The sequence below is a fragment of the Salvelinus fontinalis genome, chromosome 25, assembly GCF_029448725.1.
Source record: "Salvelinus fontinalis isolate EN_2023a chromosome 25, ASM2944872v1, whole genome shotgun sequence".
Classification (NCBI taxonomy): domain Eukaryota; kingdom Metazoa; phylum Chordata; class Actinopteri; order Salmoniformes; family Salmonidae; genus Salvelinus; species Salvelinus fontinalis.
The window spans coordinates 18,459,775-18,478,911 of NC_074689.1; the positions used below are offsets into that span (position 1 = coordinate 18,459,775).

General features: G+C 43.1%; 1 protein-coding gene across 1 annotated transcript; it reads left to right on the plus strand.

Moving 5' to 3' along the window:
* The first annotated feature begins 1,068 nt into the window (after positions 1-1,068).
* Positions 1,069-11,581, plus strand: LOC129822937 (suppressor of cytokine signaling 6). Its single transcript, XM_055881502.1, has 2 exons — positions 1,069-1,458; positions 2,681-11,581. The coding sequence occupies exon 2, from the start codon at positions 2,704-2,706 to the stop codon at positions 4,543-4,545; it is 1,842 nt and encodes a 613-aa protein (XP_055737477.1). The 5' UTR covers positions 1,069-1,458; positions 2,681-2,703; the 3' UTR covers positions 4,546-11,581.
* The last annotated feature ends 7,556 nt before the right edge of the window (positions 11,582-19,137 follow it).

Consider the following 19,137-nt stretch of genomic DNA (forward strand, 5'->3'; position numbering starts at 1 on the left):
TTTGATTGGGAATCAATTGTTTGGGGTCCCCACAAGGATAGTAAAACAATAGTGTGTGTGTGTGTGTGTGTGTGTGTGTGTGTGTGTGTGTGTGTGTGTGTGTGTGTGTGTGTGTGTGTGTGTGTGTGTGTGTGTGTGTGTGTGTGTGTGTGTGTGTGTGTGTGTAAGAAAGAGCTCACGTTAATGCACTACACTACTTTGGAAAAGTCCACCGAACTTGGATGATGCTTTTCAGTTTAAATATCGAATAACATCTCCAGAAAAATAATGTTCAACCCCTGTGCACAAACACAAACTGAATTCAGTGAACGCTTGACTGCTGAGTTCATATGGTGCGCCAAGCTGAGCTTTGAGCCTCTGCTCCCCTCAGAAGACAGTGCTGTCATTGTGTGTGTGTGAAAGGGGCAACTTTGTGCCTAAAACGACTGTGCATTTCTAAAGTTTAGTGTTTGATTGCATGCTGTACAAAAATAACACTGGTCTCAAAACATAATTTTCATCCCTCCTTTCTGTCCAAAAGAGCATAAATAGTTTATTCACATTCTCTCAATTTCCATTTCTAAGCCTTACACTGCACTGAATATTGATGAGATACTTGCTAAAGGTGGCTGGTTGCACATTGTCTGAGGTTCTGATTTCTCTGTGAAAGAGACGGTAACTGCATTAGCAATATTGGGTTTCTCGCCCAAGTTCTTCTTCATGAGTGTCTGATTTTTAAAATGTGCCCCCCGGACAAATATGGGGTCATGTTATGAGTGCTTCTAAATTCTGCAGCAGTTATCAATTAAAATATAGCATTAATCAAACTACCACCAGGCAGATTATAAAGTATGCAGAAGATACAGAACTTGATACATGAGAGAGGTGCAACCAATAGCTTTAACAAGATAGTGAATTCATTAATTCTAACTTTAATTGTAACATTATCTCACAAGAATGGAGCTATATACAGGGAGTACATTCTGTATTCATTGGTCTGGGCAATGTGTAAGCCTACAGAATGGCATTATTTTTTTATTACAGACACAACATTCTGTGACCCTTTCTCCAGCAGCTATGTCCTGAGGGAATTTTAGAAATGGTTTCAAACCTGGATGTGATTCGCTGTATTTCTCAGCCTGCTCTCCTACAATTCAACAAGCAACAAATGCAAGGGAGAGAGGAAGAGTCCGTCAGAAAGTATTAGAAAAGACAGAAAAAAATAGATTGTTGTTGAAAAATTACAATACAGCATATAAACAGCCATAGATAAAACGGGGAACCATTCCAACGCACTTTTATTTTGTTTTGCATGCTAGATACGGTAGCTCCTTCCACGATATGCTTGTGACTGCTAAGCTAGCTGACTTGCTAAGCTAAGTAGCTTGCTCAGTTCTATCTTCTAAAATACATTTTCAAATTTCGGTAAAACCCAATTCAAGTGTACATTACCATCTGCATTCGTGGTAATCTAACGAAGTAAGTACCCAACTAAACAATATTACAGATTGTTTCGTTGACTCATAACTAATGCATGTAGCTAGGCAGCCAAGTTAGCTAGCTAACTTAGTTGACCAGACAGCTGTCTATATTCAGTTTCTGTGTCAACACAATGACATTGCCGTCTAACCTTTACTACATTGATATTTATCTGTCAAGGTGAAACTGTCATAGTATTTGGGATATCTATGATTAATTTAGACCGTTATGGTTACTTTCTTAACGATTTAACGTGGAAAATAGCTAACTAACGTTAGATTGCCAGCAACCAAAGACTGTAGGCCCAGCTGGCCAGGTCTATTAGCTTTGTAGCTAACGTGTTAGCTAGCTAACTAACTGGCTAGCATTCGTAATTTAGCAGCTGGCACAGACAAAACCATGCAGTTTAGCAAAACAGACAATTTGGCAAATTAGTCATTAGTAATGAAAATACGTATTATTTATCAGGTGTGATTGTTTGGATGACCAATATTTATTGTAAAACATGACATTTTAAGGTTAGCTAGAAACTTAGGAATCAATTAGCAAGAGGTTTTGTTTATTTTTTGTTGTTGCAATGACTAGTGTCTATAAAATAGCTAACTAGCTATGAGCATCAATTCTGTTAATATTTCATTTTTTTTTAAAAATCTGCTCATAATAATCTGCCAATAATAGTTTGAACACTACACGTGATATGTAAAGGCACCAGATGCACAACTGCTGAATACTTTTCTGAAAAAATTACTGCTAAAGACACTAATGTTATGGCGCAATTATGAGACATTGTTTCACGTACAAATGAATGGATTTCAATTGAAATGTACAAACAATATTGCTATAATATTCAACAGTATTTCTACAGCAAGGGAAAAACTGCAATAACATTAGTCCAACTGAGTCAGCTATTCTAGTCATGCAATGGTAATCACTTTGTACAGTTTATTTGCCGTTTCTAATAAGAGTAAGCTTATCAGTAAGTCCGGGTGTGTCTTGAAACGTCTGTAAAGGCATGCATATGTTGTACAAGGATTATCCGCATCTCATCAAATGAGGATATTGTTTACAAATGCAATGTAGGTACAGGAGTTGTAGGCGCAATGTCCCATCCAATAAGGATAGAAACACTTATTTGATAAGGTAAACTCACACCTAAATGACTTTATTAAAAACAGATTGTAAAAGACTGTGTATGTTTTTATTTATTTGTGTTTCCTCCCAGGGGATGAGTGCTGTGCAGTGTATATGACCAGCTGTCTCCAGCCTGATGGGAGGACTCTGTGGATAGCAGCACCTTCATCAGGACCCCAGGAGGAGAGCAGCCATCCCGTCCCAGTCTCATGTCCCACGTCCTTCCCCTGCCAAGGAGGGCCGTTCAGAATGAAGAAAATCAGCCTTAAGACCATCTGCAAGTCCCTCAACATCAACAAGGGCAAGGAAGAAGGAGGGGGGGATTTTGTCATGCTCCATCAGCCCTCGCCAGCGGTCGACTTCTCCAAGGAGGACTCTCTTTTCAGGGGCTGCTACACCAAAGAGCTGGTGGGCTGCGACCTTGGAGGTGGTGGTGAAGGAGTTGAAGAAGAGGAGAAGGCGGGACACAACAAGGGCCGCTCTAAGAGCGAGAGTCTGATGGGTTCTCTGAAGAGGAGGCTGTCGGCCAAGCAGAAGGCCAAAGTCAAAGGGGGCTCCACAGCCATGGGGTCAGTTGATGATGACGATACCTTCTCCTCCTCCTCTGTGCCCATCAGCTTCAACGAGGTCAAGGCCCAGCGGCCATTACGGTCGGCATCCCTCCGCAGCCACCATTACAGCCCCTCTCCCTGGCACCTGCGGCCTGTGAACTCAGACGAAGCCTGCATCAAGATGGAGGTGAAAGTTAAAGCCATGGTCCACTCTCCGAGCCCCAGCCCCAACCTGAATGGTGTGCGGAAGGATTTCCACCACCAGGACTTCCAGATGGAGGGCATCTTTCAGGAGCAGGCCGTGAAGAACCTCCAGGAGCAGGCAGAGTCCCTGAAGAACCTCCAGCAGCCCCAAAACGGTGACCAGCTGCACCTGAACATTGACGAACACGTGCCTGTAGTCTTGGGCTGCACGCCGCAGGACTACATCCAGTACACCATGCCTTTAGAGGAGGGAATGTACCCAGAGGGGTCCCACTCTGTCTCCCACTCCTTCTGCCTGGACGGGTCCCTGCCTATGGAGGTGGCGACTGAGGCGGACAGTAGCTCTCTCCACGCTGACCAGCAGAGTCAGGAAGACCAGGATCTGGTGAGTATGAACCTGAACCTGCCAGCGGACCTCTTCATGGAGTCTGTGAACGGCCTCCTCATCGGCTCTAACGGCGTGATGCTCCAGAGCTCCAGGGACAGGGTCGATGCCCATCAACACCCCCCTCCTCCCCCCCTCTCTCCCCTCCTGCCCTTGCTACCCAGCAATGAGATCCTCCGGACTTGCTCCAGGTTCAGTGGTGCGTACAGCCACGTGGCGGAGCGGGTGAGGCACCACTTAAACTTTGACCCCAACTCGGCTCCGGGCGTGAGCCTGGTGTATGACTCAGTCCAGAGCAGCGGACCCATGGTTGTGACCAGCCTGACCGAGGAGCTGAAGAAGCTAGCCAGGCAGGGTTGGTACTGGGGGCCCATCACACGCTGGGAGGCTGAGGAGAAGCTGGTCAACCTGCCTGACGGCTCGTTCCTGGTCAGGGACAGCTCGGACGACAGGTACCTCCTCAGCCTTAGTTTCCGCTCTCAGACCAAGACCCTCCACACCCGCATCGAACACTCCAACGGACGCTTCAGCTTCTACGAGCAACCCGACGTGGAGGGACACACGTCCATCGTAGACCTGATAGAATACTCCATAAAAGATTCGGAGAATGGAGCCTTCTGTTATTCTAGATCTCGCTTACCAGGGTCCGCCACCTATCCCGTCAGGCTGACCAATCCCGTGTCTCGTTTTATGCAAGTGCGCTCCCTGCAGTACCTGTGTCGGTTCGTGATCAGACAGTACACCAGGATTGACCTGATTCAGAACCTGCCTTTGCCCAACAAGATGAAAGACTACCTGCAGGAGAAGCACTACTGACATGGTTGACACTGACATGAGATGTGACAGACAATGGTAGCAACTTGCACTTTTGGGTTCAGTTTAAGAGATTTAACAAAGGTTTACAGACATCCATCGTTTAGAGAAGATCGATTGGGTTTCATTGGCTCTTTGTTTTTGCCCAGGGAAGTGTCCAAAATGGAACCCTATTCCGTATGTTGTGCAGTACTTCTGCCAAAAACACTGGCTATAAGTAGTGCAATAAATTGGGAAAAGTGAGCCAGTTCAGATTTGCCCCAAGTGATGTTTCTCCGTGTCCAATCCCCAATTCCACAGTTAAAGGGTTAAGTCGCCGTCGCTCAGACTCAGTTTCTGGCCAAACCTCCAGAGATCTATCATAGAATATTGTATACGAATCTGTCACAGAAGTACAAAGCATAATTTAACAAAACATACTTTATCAACAGTGAGATATGGAGTTATTTCTCTCTCCAGTTGCTGTAGAAGACTGGAAACGCTAGAATGGCAAGTTCAGCCTTCTGAATAACATCAATATTTAGCTTTCTGGCTCAAATTTACAGATTTTAAAATAAGGTTTCACTTAACTGGCTTAGGTTTGACATCTTAAAAGGCTGCAGTGAATGAAATGAAAGAAATATATGGGCTGATTATAGGGCGTGATCCTTTTGACTCTTCATTTAAACATTTACTTGAAAGATATCCAACAACAACGCAGTGGGGCATATCTTCGGCGTCTTAAACAAACTAAAGTAGAAGCACTGCAATGCAGAGGCCAAAAGTATTTTTTAGCAATGTTTTTGTCCTCTTAATTTCTAAATTTCACAGGGTGAATTCAACCTTTTTTTATTTGCCATCCATCAAGTTGGTTAATGACAACTGCTAGGGCTAATAAGAAATGTAAGCTTTGTGTGGGTGCATGTAGCCTAGACTATTTCATCCCGCCCATTATAAAAGTACTGTTAGGATTAGTGATGCACCGATATGACATTTTTGGCCGATACAGATATCTGATATTTTCCTTAACAAAAAAACACTGATACCGATATTTCAACTTTTTGCTGCCTTTTTAAGCATTCTAGTACAATTAAATAGTTAACACACACACACACATGGGCGCAGCTGTCTAAGGCACTGCATCTCAGTGCAAGAGGTGTCACTACAGTCCCTGGTTCGAATCCAGGCTGTATCACGTCCGGCTGTTATTGCGAGTCCCATATTGCGAGTCCCACGTCGTCTGGGTTTGGCCGGGGTAGGCCGTCATTGTAAATAAGAATTTGTTCTTAACTGATTTGCCTAGTTAAATTAAGGTTACCCGCACACACACCACTGACCAAAAAGTTATTTTGTTGGCATTCACGTACAGTGGGGAGAACAAGTATTTGTTACACTGCCGATTTTGCAGGTTTTCCTACTTACAAAGCATGTAGAGGTCTGTAATTTTTATCATAGGTACACTTCAACCGTGAGAGACGGAATCTAAAACAACAAAAATGCAGAAAATCACATTGTATGATTTTTAAGTAATTAATTTGCATTTTATTGCATGACATAAGTATTTGATACATCAGAAAATCAGAACTAAATATTTGGTACAGAAACCTTTGTTTGCAATTACAGAGATTATACGTTTCCTGTAGTTCTTGACCAGGTTTGCACACACTGCAGCAGGGATTCTGGCCCACTCCTCCATACAGACCTTCTCCAGATCCTTCAGGTTTCGGGGCTGTCGCTGGGCAATACGGACTTTCAGCTCCCTCCAAAGATTTTCTATTGGGTTCAGGTCTGGAGACTGGCTAGGCCACTCCAGGACCTTGAGATGCTTCTTACGGAGCCACTCCTTAGTTGCCCTGGCTGTGTGTTTTCGGGTCGTTGTCATGCTGGAAGACCCAGCCACGACCCATCTTCAATGCTCTTACTGAGGGAAGGAGGTTGTTGGCCAAGATCTTGCGATACATGGCCCCATCCATCCTCCCCTCAATACAGTGCAGTCGTCCTGTCCCCTTTGCAGAAAAGCATCCCCAAAGAATGATGTTTCCACCTCCATCCTTCACGGTTGGGATGGTGTTCTTGGGGTTGTACTCATCCTTCTTCTTCCTCCAAACACGGCGAGTGGAGTTTAGACCAAAAAGCTCTATTTTTGTCTCATCAGACCACATGACCTTCTCCCATTCCTCCTCTGGATCATCCAGATGGTCATTGGCAAACTTCAGACGGGCCTGGACATGCGCTGGCTTGAGCAGGGGGACCTTGCGTGCGCTGCAGGATTTTAATCCATGACGGCGTAGTGTGTTACTAATGGTTTTCTTTGAGACTGTGGTCCCAGCTCTCTTCAGGTCATTGACCAAGTCCTGCCATGTAGTTCTGGGCTGATCCCTCACCTTCCTCATGATCATTGATGCCCCACGAGGTGAGATTTTGCATGGAGCCCCAGACCGAGTGTGATTGACCGTCATCTTGAACTTCTTCCATTTTCTAATAATTGCGCCAACAGTTGTTGCCTTCTCACCAAGCTGCTTGCCTATTGTCCTGTAGCGCATCCCAGCCTTGTGCAGGTCTACAATTTTATCCCTGATGTCCTTACACAGCTCTCTGGTCTTGGCCATTGTGGAGAGGTTGGAGTCTGTTTGATTGAGTGTGTGTACAGGTGCAGTTAATACAGGTAATGAGTGGAGAACAGGAGGGCTTCTTAAAGAAAAACTAACAGGTCTGTGAGAGCTGGAATTCTTACTGGTTGGTAGGTGATCAAATACTTATGTCATGCAATAAAATGCAAATGAATTACTTAAAAATCATACAATGTGATTTTTCTGGATTTTTTTGATTCCGTCTCTCACAGTTGAAGTGTACCTATGATAAAAAATTACAGACCTCTACATGCTTTGTAAGTAGGAAAACCTGCAAAATCGGCAGTGTGTCAAATACTTGTTCTCCCCACTGTATGTCCCTATTACCAGTAAAACGTGATCAAAACCTATTTCTTTCACTTACTTGATGTGCTGTTTCATTGTTAATTTGTTCATTCCTTTCATTCTCAACCAGGATTTCTATGGAACGCCATTTGGGTCTTTGCGTGTCAAAAAATATACTATTTGATGTGTCAAATAAGTTTGTTTACCAATCAGGACTTGAATATGACTGCACGTCACATAATAATTTAATGCGTTCATACATTTTCTACATAGTTATTACACATTGATTACACTATCACTCGTATTTCATATGTCATAACGATTCATCGATACGTATGCTATGATGCTGGTAAAGTTGATTCGCGCACCTACAGTGCTGGTCATTTAAAAAAAAGCTAGCCATCTCATGGATGCAAACAATGTTCTTCCTCAAAAACAGCAAAACGACATCTGTTTCAGTAGCTATAGTTAGCTAACTATATAGGTAGGTGTCATCATTAAAATAACCCTATTTGATTAATGGTGGTCGGACCCATCTATGTGAAGCTAGCCACAATAAAGATTAGTCACAATAGTTGACTTTGCGGTTAGCCTTTAAAATAATAGTATGGCATAATTCTACTATTTTTATTCATTTGCATCACTGTCAATGACATACTTTTATTTTGAAGGCAAACCGCAAATTCCACTTGTGCATAATCCTTATTGTGGCTAGCTTCACAACACATAACCCGGTCCAGTCGAGCTTCACTAGCCAGATGAAGTTAGCTGGCTGCTTATAACGTTAGCTTTGGGCAACAGGGTTAAGTAGCTGGCTAGCTATTTATTTTCAGGAACTGAGGTTCAATTTCAATAGGCGAACAACAAGTGGCATCCTAGCTAATACTTATTCACAAGTATTCCTAAATCATTGCTGAGAATAATGAGATTGACTGCAGTTTCTACTGGTCATTGTTTTGAGCCTGGTGGTATTGGTGCTAGCTAGGTACCAAGCTAAAGCTAGCTACCCCAGAAGTTGCGGTCGAACAAATGAGGCTTTATTACCAACGCGGTATTGTAAAAACATAGTTCGTGGCTGGTGTTTGCTGACTTTTTTGTACAGTTTTCACAGTGCTACTGCATATTTTTTGAGACGCAAAGACCCAAACGGCGTTCCATAGTATGTATGTCTTGAAGCTAATAGCAGTGAAGATATTACTGTGTAACTCCGGTAGGGCAACATCGGAAAAATAGCGCACTTGGTAGTGTTAACCGGTGCTCGACCAGTCGACGAAAGTCAACATCACCCACGACAGAGAACGGTTGATTGTTGAGGGCAATGAATTCCATTATCTTGGCTTTAATTGATTTCGCCTTTGAGTTGTCTCGCTGAAATTTTGTTACTCTTTCAAATGACTGCTTGACTTGTTGATCCACACAGCAGACATTCTGGGCTAGTTTAGGAACGCTGTGTTGCACGTATAGTGCAAAAAGTCATGTACCTTCGTTATATAGGTATGCACGTCAGCTTTGACATTGGTTTTGCACATCGGGCGCTTAAACTAGACATCGTCCGATACCGATGTTGGCATTTTTAGCTAATTCTGGCCGATTCCGATATGTTCACCGATATATTGTGCATCCCTAGTTAGGATAGATAAATGCTAGTTTATATGTCGCCATGCACTTCTACTTAATATTTATGCAGCAGTATGATGGCTTTTAAAATGTAAATACCAGTAAGTAATGAATAATTAACCTGAAGATAAACATTTAAATGCTTCCCTATTAGGAGTCTGTCACAAAAGCTGCATTAGGACAATTGAACGTGTCATGTTCAGTACAATATGCTTGGCTCTGCGTGCAGGAACTACTTTTGAACTGTTAAATACAGTAGACTGTAGAGACTTAGACCTTATCACAGTGCACAGGATAGGGAAGTATAACTACAAGTAAAAAGGGAAAGTCACAAATACATAGTTGTTTTTACAGCAGCATTTATCAGTAAGCAAATTGAGGAAACACAAGACGTTTTGCCCAGCTGACCCATTTATTTGTATAGAAAGTGTCTAAATGCTGTTCTGGAGCCTTTTTGTGTCAACATATGAGCTGGACCCTGGTGAAAGGAATAAGCTTAGGCTGAGGGATTTTGGGAAATGCCAGAATAGGTTAATATTGGAGCCCCTTCCTCATATTTGGGAGGGAGCCAGGTCAGAGGTACATGACAGAATTCCCAACTCCGTAATGGCACAGTAATGTCCTGCTCGGTAGAGAATGAGATCGAGGCTTTTGTGTGTGGTTTGCCCTATGATTTGCATGAGTGATGTCACTGATTGCCATTGCCATGCTGTCTGTCTCACACTCATGGCAGTTTTACAGTTTGACATTTAAAAATGTATGCAGTGTCATACTTATTGTCAATGCCCCCTCCACAGAACAATGTTAACTTACATATTCACAGTCTTGCCAGGCTGTTTGTATTGGAACAAAGGGGAAAAGCACACAGTATACTACACAAGTGCTCTATAACATATACTTAAACAGGGAGTCACAGTTTTACATATGTCAAAGTGTCTTTTTTGATATCCGTGTCCTTAAAGTATTTGGAAAATGATCTCAGACGTCTTTGGTAGTCACTTGTGTATTGTTAGTTAGTAAATATCTGTTGGTATCTAAGGTGCTTACCATTACACCTGGACACTCATAGGTTAGATTGGATCACTGGATGGTTTTTGCATGTTTAAAAAAGTGTTGCATAAAGACTTATTGGCATTTTATTGCTTTTGAAATGGATTAGGAATGTAGGTAATGTGTCAATTGTGTGTGGAGGGATTGTTGTACTCAGTTATCACTATCATCTCACCAGCTGGATGACCTGTGTTTTCTTAATTCATTTCCTGTGACTTATCAACTTTTGTCATTTTGGGAACTAGTAGGGAGTTTCTTATTGTTTCTAACAGTCTGTGCCAGATACTAAGAGGTTACACCAGGGTAATGGCTGTATGCTTGTTTTAGCAATGCAACATCTTTTGAACCATCTAAAACAAAGTAATCTACACTTGCTCAAAGACAAAGACATCTTTTTTTGCATGGTTTTCACCATACTAAGACATTACATACTGTTCACGGGTAACTCTCAATTGTTTCCCTTAACTAATGTTGTCACTCGAATGGCAACATTGAAAAATGTCACAACAGTCCAACGTAAGGTTTGTCACAAGAGCACATGAATTGAACTCATCTGTTGTGTTGTGTCTATGGGTTACAAAGGGTGAGACACCAGCGTCATATTCGAAGAATATTGCTAGATTATGGAGGCATGAAGACAACTAGAATGTGTCAAATTGAAGAAAACTTAAATGTGAAATGAAGATGTTAATTGTTTGACTACAATGTACTTATAATTGTTTTATTTCTGTTTTTATCTGCCATTATTGTAGCAGATCCAGAAAAACAGGTCCCCAATTGGATAAACACTCACTGAGATGTTATTGGTGTTTCTCTGCTGTGATCTTCTCTAGTCCTTCAGCATCCTGGGATTTATTTTGTTCATTATTATTCTGAGTTACTGCCTTCTTATGGGTGATTTTTAGAGGTTGACGCTTGTTTAAACTGCTGAAGTATTTTGAATTCGTTATCAAGCTTCACCCATTTTATATTTGTTGATGTTGCACATCTCTGCAAATGAAGGTGATTGTTTACAATGATATATTTGGTAAATACTAGTTTTATCCCCTCCTATCACAAACCTCTGGTACAATTCAAAAACCCTTATTTCTTTAATGTGTTATACACATTTGTGCTGCTTCATGAATATGATTGCCTTGTATTAAGCTATGGGGAAATAGAATGTTGCCATTTAAATGTATGTACACATAATGACTGGTTATCATTTTGGGAGAACAAAGTAGATTTGCAATTTGTGAACAACTATAGTCTGTTAAAACATAATTCGTAGCTATTAGTAAATACTCACCAGAAAAAAAGACATCACTTCAGTTTACATTTTGTTAATTGTCAAATTTTCCAAAGTATTTTTTTTTTACTCTTGTATTTTCTTTCTTTTGTGGAAAAAAATCTATAGATTAATTGCACATTTTGGATACAGTTCAAGAAGTTTTTGTATCTGCCGATTTATAAATTGTAAATAAAAACTATATTCCGAATCTTTGGTAAGGTTTTTCCCTCCATTTGTTTCCAATTTTTGAAGAGAACACAACTGACAGTCGAGTTTACTTAGGACGTCCAACCGCTGCTTATATTGCCTCTGACCACAGAACATCGTCCCTCAATTTCAGTTAATTTCCCAACGATTCTAATGTTGAGCAGGTGATCAACACTCGCTACGTTCAGCCATTTGTCTTTCTGGTGTGTTTCTTCTTTAACGCCTCTAATTCCGGGATCATCAACTATATTTGATTCAGCTGCGGGCTGATTTTTATTTTTTTCTTGAGCGGATGGTCAGAGGGCTGGAACATAGTACCAAATAATTTGTAGACAGCAAGAAGCACAAACAGATATATTTGACTAAAACATAATTTCAAACATTTATGTACGATCACATATCTATAATGCGTGGGAATACTTTGGAACAGATATCCAAAATTAAAATCATTTGGAGCTGATTTGCTGGTGTTTTTACAGTCCTATGTAGAACAATAAAAAAATATTTTTTTGCTCAGAAAACTTGGGAGGCCAAATAAAATCACCGGTGGGCCAAATTCATCCAGTTGGGGATCCCTGCTCTAATTCTAACCTATTAAAGCCTGAAGGGCAAAACAAAGGGTGCGTTCGTAAATTTACTCGTTCTATCTACTCTGTTTTCAGAGCACTCTCATCTGAGTGTGCCAGAGCGCAGAATATATGAACGTTCAACACCCGTTTAATATGGCTGGTGTCAGTAAACATCGGCAAAAAAGGGCAATTAAATTGATGCCAGCAGCACATTTACAGTCACCAACGCTCTGGATAACATGAAAACAGCCTAACCAGCTCTGCTAGGGGGAGTAAACTGGTCAGAGTGAGCTGTTCTCTCATTTGTATCTGGAAATAGCTAGCAAACGTTAGCCAGTTAGCTTGAGTGCTTGACTGCCGTTGTGAGGTCAGAACGCTCGGATCAACCCTACTCCTCGGCCAGAGCGTCCATTGTGCGCTCTGAATGCACCTAGAGCGAAATTCTCTGAATTTATGAATGAACAATCTGACCGCTCTGAAATTACAAATACCCAGAGCACACTCTGGCACTCCAGTTTGAATTTACGAACACACCCAACGACTTCTCTTTCTATGGTAAAATCCTATTCCTCCTCTTTTCTGACGGGACTTCTTTCTTTTTTACTTATTTTCTCAAACACTCTATTCTATCCAACTTCCCCCATAACAGTGAATCATCCATAAGTCCCAAAACACTTTTGTCCAAATAGAGCAGTTTGGGGAGAAGTCAGCACTTTTCACACAAACACGCGTCTCCTGTTCTGATGCACAGAGTGAGTTCTGGGTCGTGTTCAGTAAGCATGAAACGGGAAATAATATTTATATTCTGAGGAGGCATTGCCTGAACATTTACCAATTTTGTTCCTACTGATCTTGCATTACCCTAGAGCAGTAGTGTCTTTTTGCCCTGCTGACCGCATTCGGTCTTCACTGAGGTCAGGAGGGCAGTAATGCCTTGCTGTTTCGTGAACATTTGCGGAGGGGCATTTTATTTATCCCTTGTTTTTTACATATCTGATGCGCTCTAAGACTAGCATTCATTTTGCTCTAAAAATGTGTTAAATAAATAGTATTTTTCCAGAAGGGTGGGACCAGTGGAGCGGCTGTGGTAGTTCAAGGAGTAGGAGGTGGGGGAACAGGTAGTTGGAAGGCGCAAGGATGATAGGAGGGAGCCATCGTGGAGGTGGTGGGGAGAGAAAAGGGAGAGTCAGTGTGATTGAGAGAAAGGGAGGAGGAGTGGGAGGAGGAGTAGGAGGTGCGGTGTAATGGTGTCAAGTTTCGATCTCAGATCAGCTCTTACACAGTCTGCATGGTGATGAGGAGGTACAGTCTTGTTAACTGCAGCCTTTGACAGGCCTCTCCGAGCTTCAGAGGTAAAAGATGCACCAATGTTTACTCCCGCCCACCATGCCGAGCCTTTATGATTTATTCATAGCAGACACTGGTGGTCGCATGTCATAGTGAGATGCCTCCATCATGAAAGGACTCATCTCTCCTTTTTTCTTTTTTCTCCTTCCCTCCCACCCGTCTTCTCTGTTTCCAAAATGTTTATTTTTGACTTTAGCAGTCAGTATCAGGAATAAGTTCTCTCCACCAGTTCTGAATAGCAGTACTTACCCAGTGTTATTTTATACTCTCCAGAATCCCTGATTTGAGTGATGGAATGCTGACATTTGTCTGGTATTTGAAAATGTATTACCTCTGCTGTTTCAGCGATCATTCGAAAAGCACAACTCAGACCAACAAGTACAAAACAACTTGATAAGAGAACTAGCTGCACTTTGTCAGGCATTTCTCTCATTCAATTTAAACTGAACTGAAACCGGGACAAATTTCCTTCACTCATAGAATCAAAACTTCAAGCTCCTAATCCTATTGCTTGCGTAATTTGTTCCCTGCATCGATATCCCAGACTTTGTTGCAACTAAAGGTGCTCGTCACAGTGCAAATTCCTTCTCTGTGTGGTTCTTAGTTAAAGACTGTTTACACCGGAGGATCCATCCATCACCAGTCTGTCTCCTCAGATTGATGATGGGACCGGGCCATCTGCCGCGCTGCGTGGCGCACCCATTTGTCCCCAGCAAACATGCCTGATGAAGACAGCTCGAATTAGCCAGCAAACATATATATAGACTCTTTAAATGGACATGCCAGGGCAGGAGGTGCTGGCGCCAGTTCGCGTTGGTGGTACGCCTGGCCTGGGCATGATGAAGCTGAAGGATGGAGGGGGATACCTGCTGGCAACAGATGTCTTTGAGCGGCAGGCAGACTGGTAGAGTGAAAGGTCCAGCTCTATTAATGCTTGTGATCTCATGCCAGCCAGTCCCATGCCACCCCACCACCAGGCGAGCGAGGCCTGCTCCGCTCCTCTACCATCCATCATGTATTAGCGTTGACTCTGAACTTCAATTAGCTCGGTTAGAAGAAGGGACTGCTTTGGTGATTACACAGGCCTCCTTTGAATCAAGGACTTGTTTGCATCGCTTTACATGATTGATGAATGATTTTATAGCTGATTTTATGATGTTAAGTTGGACACGTTCAGCTGTTTGCGCATTGTGTATTTGACTCATCCGCTGTGTATGTGACGTTTCCACAAATGTCCCCACGTTGGTTTATATCCAGGGTCATGTTCCAATACCTTTCCATCATTCCAACCTCACGAGTCAAAAGGCTGCTAGATTTTAGGCTACATATAATATATCCAACCCACTAGCAGCCTCTGTCACCAGGCACTGGGTTATGTTTACTACCGGTAGCTTTCCCTGCCAGATGGCAGCCGCTCCACTGTCTTAGGAGAGAGGAGGAAAACACACCCATCACAGTTTGCTGTTTGATTGATCAGAGGTTTCTCTCCCTATCATCAGAGCGATCAGGAGTGGACAACAAGGAACATGCTAAAGTCGTTATGATGGGGAGGAGTATTCACGAAGCACTGAGCAGTGCACGCAGCACCTGAGATGTGTAAGACATGATCAGCTATGTAGCTGGTACTTAGAGTCCTGTATGTCTCATTACAGAAAATATGGGATGCATATGCACATGCATTATTGTCTGAATTATGTTACAGGGCCGCGGGGGTAAGGGGTGGAGTGTGCACATACCCCTGCCAGTGTAATTTCAATAGGGGCAGAGCCAGGGCCAGTGGGAGTCATAGAACGACAACCATAATTGCATCATTAAAACTACTGGCATCTGGAACCTGAGAGTCACCAGGTATCCGGGAAACTACCCCTCTCCTCCTCTACCCCTATCTCTCCTTCCCTATCTCACTCTCCACCTCTTTCTTTTCTCTCTCTCTCTTTTCTCTCTTTTCTCTCTCTCTTTCTCTCTCTCTCTCTCTCTCTCTCTCTCTCTCTCTCTCTCTCTCTCTCTCTTCTCAAACTCTTTCTTTCACGCTCTATCCTCGCATTCCCTTATCTCTTTCTCTCTATCCCTCCCTCCTTATCTCCATGACAGTGACAACATTCTCTCCTCCCTCAGCAGTCTGCCCATCCCTCACGCAGACGGATGGGGTGGTGGGGGGAGGGGCAGGTATGGAGGAACAGGTGGCGCCCATCAGGAAATAGATGGGGAGTGTTTTGAACAGAGAACTCTCCCCCATCCTTCAAGGAGCTCCTAGGTAGCCTCACCGCCCTTCAGCGGTCCAAGACGCATGGAGAGGATCGGGAGATGAAATAGGTACAGGTGTTAGTTTGTCATGTGTGGCGAGGAGGTTGCTCCCTACAGGTCTGGGGGAGAGCAGAGAGGAGAGATAGTCCACTGAGGATGTTCTGTGTGTTGCTGTGCCTTTAGAATGGGATCCCCAGTTTCAATACTGAAATGTGCACTACAATGTTCTTTGCATGGAAAGTAACAAGGAGTTCAATGCGATACAGAGCTATCTTTGCCCTGCAGTCATAACTATGCATCTTTGTCTTTTTAACACCCATCCACCTAGGGCTGTCACTGTCTCAGTCTGTCTCTAATAATACATAATTTCACACACAACACTACATAGTAAGTCTACTTCTAACCTGCGCAACAAACAACTACAGCAACAGACAAGATGTGATTGTATAAACTCGAGTCAAAAGTAGAAAATGTATTATTAATGTCTGCTTCCAATCTGTTTTTGAGCTCGGGCCAAAGTGCCATGGCTTTGTGCTTTGATTGAATTGCCCCCTCATCGCTCACACTTTGAACTGCTGGCATTCCAGAGGCCCCTACCCCTCCCTCTTCCCTCCCTCTTCCCTCCCTCCCGATCCCACATCCAATATGTCGCATGGCAATTAACCAACAAAGCTTTCACACCACAGCAGAGAAGTACCGTGCTGCATCGCACCTCCGGTCCCGCCCTCACTCGCAACATGCATCCGTGCCCCTGACGCATTCCAAGTTCCACGTTCCATGTTCCACACTCCTCCTTGGCAATCCAGATGCTACACTATAGTGTAATCTGGTACTGTAGCTCCACCTTTCCTTGCCTGGGCTCTCAGCCTGCTGCCGTGCTGACTGTCGAGGCCCTCTGGCGCTTGGATGATCAGGGGATCTCTCAATAGACAACAGCCAGCCAGCAGCCATGCAACCAGGCAGCGTGCCTGAAAAATGTGCCTCCATTGTGAGCCATAGTGATGTGCCCCATGGTTATCACGCTGTGTCCCAGTCTGTTGCTTTGGTACTGTAGCTGTCATAGTGTGGTTCACAGACTTGTGCGTTGTCATTAGCTATAAGCCTGGCAGAAAAGGCTTCTGTAGTGTGGTGTGAATCAGGCCTGCAAATGTTTTGCCATGTCCACATGTACTGTGTGCATGTGTGGAAGCCTAATTTTATCCCTCAGATGTGTTTTATTTGAAGTATATAATGGTAGTCTAGTAATTACTCCTGTGCTATTATTCGCCGTGACAGGAGAGGGCACTTTCATGAAGGGAAATTGTATTCATCATCTCTGATTTGGTGTTGAGAGTTTAATCTGTCTTTTTTCTTTAAATCACAAATTCACTGCTATGGGCTGGTTTAATTTGATATGCACACCACTGGGAAAGAGATAAGTATGTTAACTGTGCCACGTGTGTCTCTGGGGTAAGACTGGTAACATCAAGACATGTAAACATGTTTGACCCCCACACGTCTCGCTGGATTCTCAGCCATGTTGACAAATGGGTTTATAGAGTTACAGACAACATTAAGGTCTTTAATTCCATTGCTCTTTCCATATAAGCCTGCTATTTTGCATTTCAGTTTTACAGTTCTACTACCTGAGTTATTTGTTGTATGGAATGCTTTTCATAGTGCTTGAAACGTCTCAAAACATCAAACACCAACAGTTTAAAATAGAACCCTTCCCCTCTTTCATACATACATCTAAATCTAAATCTTATCTACTGTACATTGATACATTACCTTCTCCCTGACACATACTCAACATTACTCCTTCCTCTGTATGCCATACTTGCACATATAGTATAGTACTCAAGGGCATGAGAGCTTCTCAAACAGCTGTTTGTCAGTCCTCAGGGTTGGTGGCACCATGACAAGCTCGTTAGCATTCAAACCGACACAGCTCATAGATGACAGCCTAGCTCGCTGACAATTAACAGCTAAGAGAACAAACGTTCGTCTTACACCTTGATAACATTGTCACCGACACTGCACTTTAGTGTTACATCTTGAAAACTCTCTTAAACGGCTAAGTGTGTGTTCATATTTTAGCTGACTGATTCGATTTGTTAGCTGGTGATTTGATTTAAGACTGAGGGGCATGAGTTCCAAGCTTCTCTCCCTTCGTTCCTCTCTTTCTCTGTTCTTTTCAGAGTCAGACGGCTATTATAGCTTGGAGATTTTCTTGAACTTTTCCCAAAATACCTATGATGCCGGAGTAGGTGACTCAATGTTTCCCAATAGGCATTCTTGCCATAGTGCTGTTCCTTTTTATAAATGTCTATCCATAGTAAGTTGTAATGTAGGGGAAGCTGACATAGTCTGCAGAGAGAATACTGTATAAAGCTCTTGTTCTTGGTCTTAAATTATGTTTAGACGTACTTATATGATTAAAAGCTGTTGGAATATAAGATTAATTTTCCATCCTCTGCTTGCACCGCCAAATGATTACGTATGCCCTTTTCAAAAAAGTTCACATCTTGGCGTGACACTTTGGTTGCATGATGGTGTGTTGATGGCTCGATTCCAGTGTGTTCTATTTACAATATTATCCATAGAAAGTTGTAGCTGCTGTTTATTTATGCTCTTTCTGTTCACAATGACTCTCCCATATGATGGGGAAGTTTAGAGGAAGTGCACCCGTCTCCAACCGTGATGTAAATGGGAGCGAGTACACATGGGCAGGGGTTGAAAGTAGGGCTGGAGGGGAGGCCATCAGCCACTGTACCATCCAGACTGGAACCAGAGCCAGGGAATAGTGAGGGAGACATGTTCCCTGATGCTGCACTGCTCTGCATCCTAAATACATGGAGAAACATGACATTTGTTGGCACGCTTGAGTTCTGCTATCGTTTTGTGTTGATGTGATGGTTGTTTGTACCTCAGCACACATGTATCTCAGAGTCAATGTGCGGGGCACCGGTTAGTCGAGGTAATTGAGATAATATATACATGTAGGTAGAGGTATTAAAGTGACTTATACATAGATAATAACAGAGAGTAGCAACAGTGTAAAAAGAGGGGGGGGGGGGGCAATGGAAATAGTCTGGGTGGCCATTTGATTAGATGTCCATCAGTCTTATGGCTTAGCTGCTTAGAAGCCTCTTGGACCTAGACTCTTGGACCTAGGACTAGACACCACTTGCCGTGCGTTAGCAGAGAGAACAGTCTATTACTAGGGTGGCTGGAGTTGTCGACAATTTGTAGGGCCGTCCTCTGACACCGCCTGGTATAGAGGTCCTGGATGGCAGGAAGCTTGGCCCCAGTGATGTACTGGGCCGTACGCACAACCCTCTGTAGTGCATTGTGGTCGGAGGCCGAGCAGTACCAGGCAGTGATGCAACCAGTCAGGATGCTCTCGATGGTGCAG

What these genes read in the sequence shown, in the direction of transcription:
- LOC129822937 (XM_055881502.1), top strand. Translation starts at nt 2,704, where the DNA reads ATGACCAGCTGTCTCCAGCCTGATGGGAGGACTCTGTGGATAGCAGCA.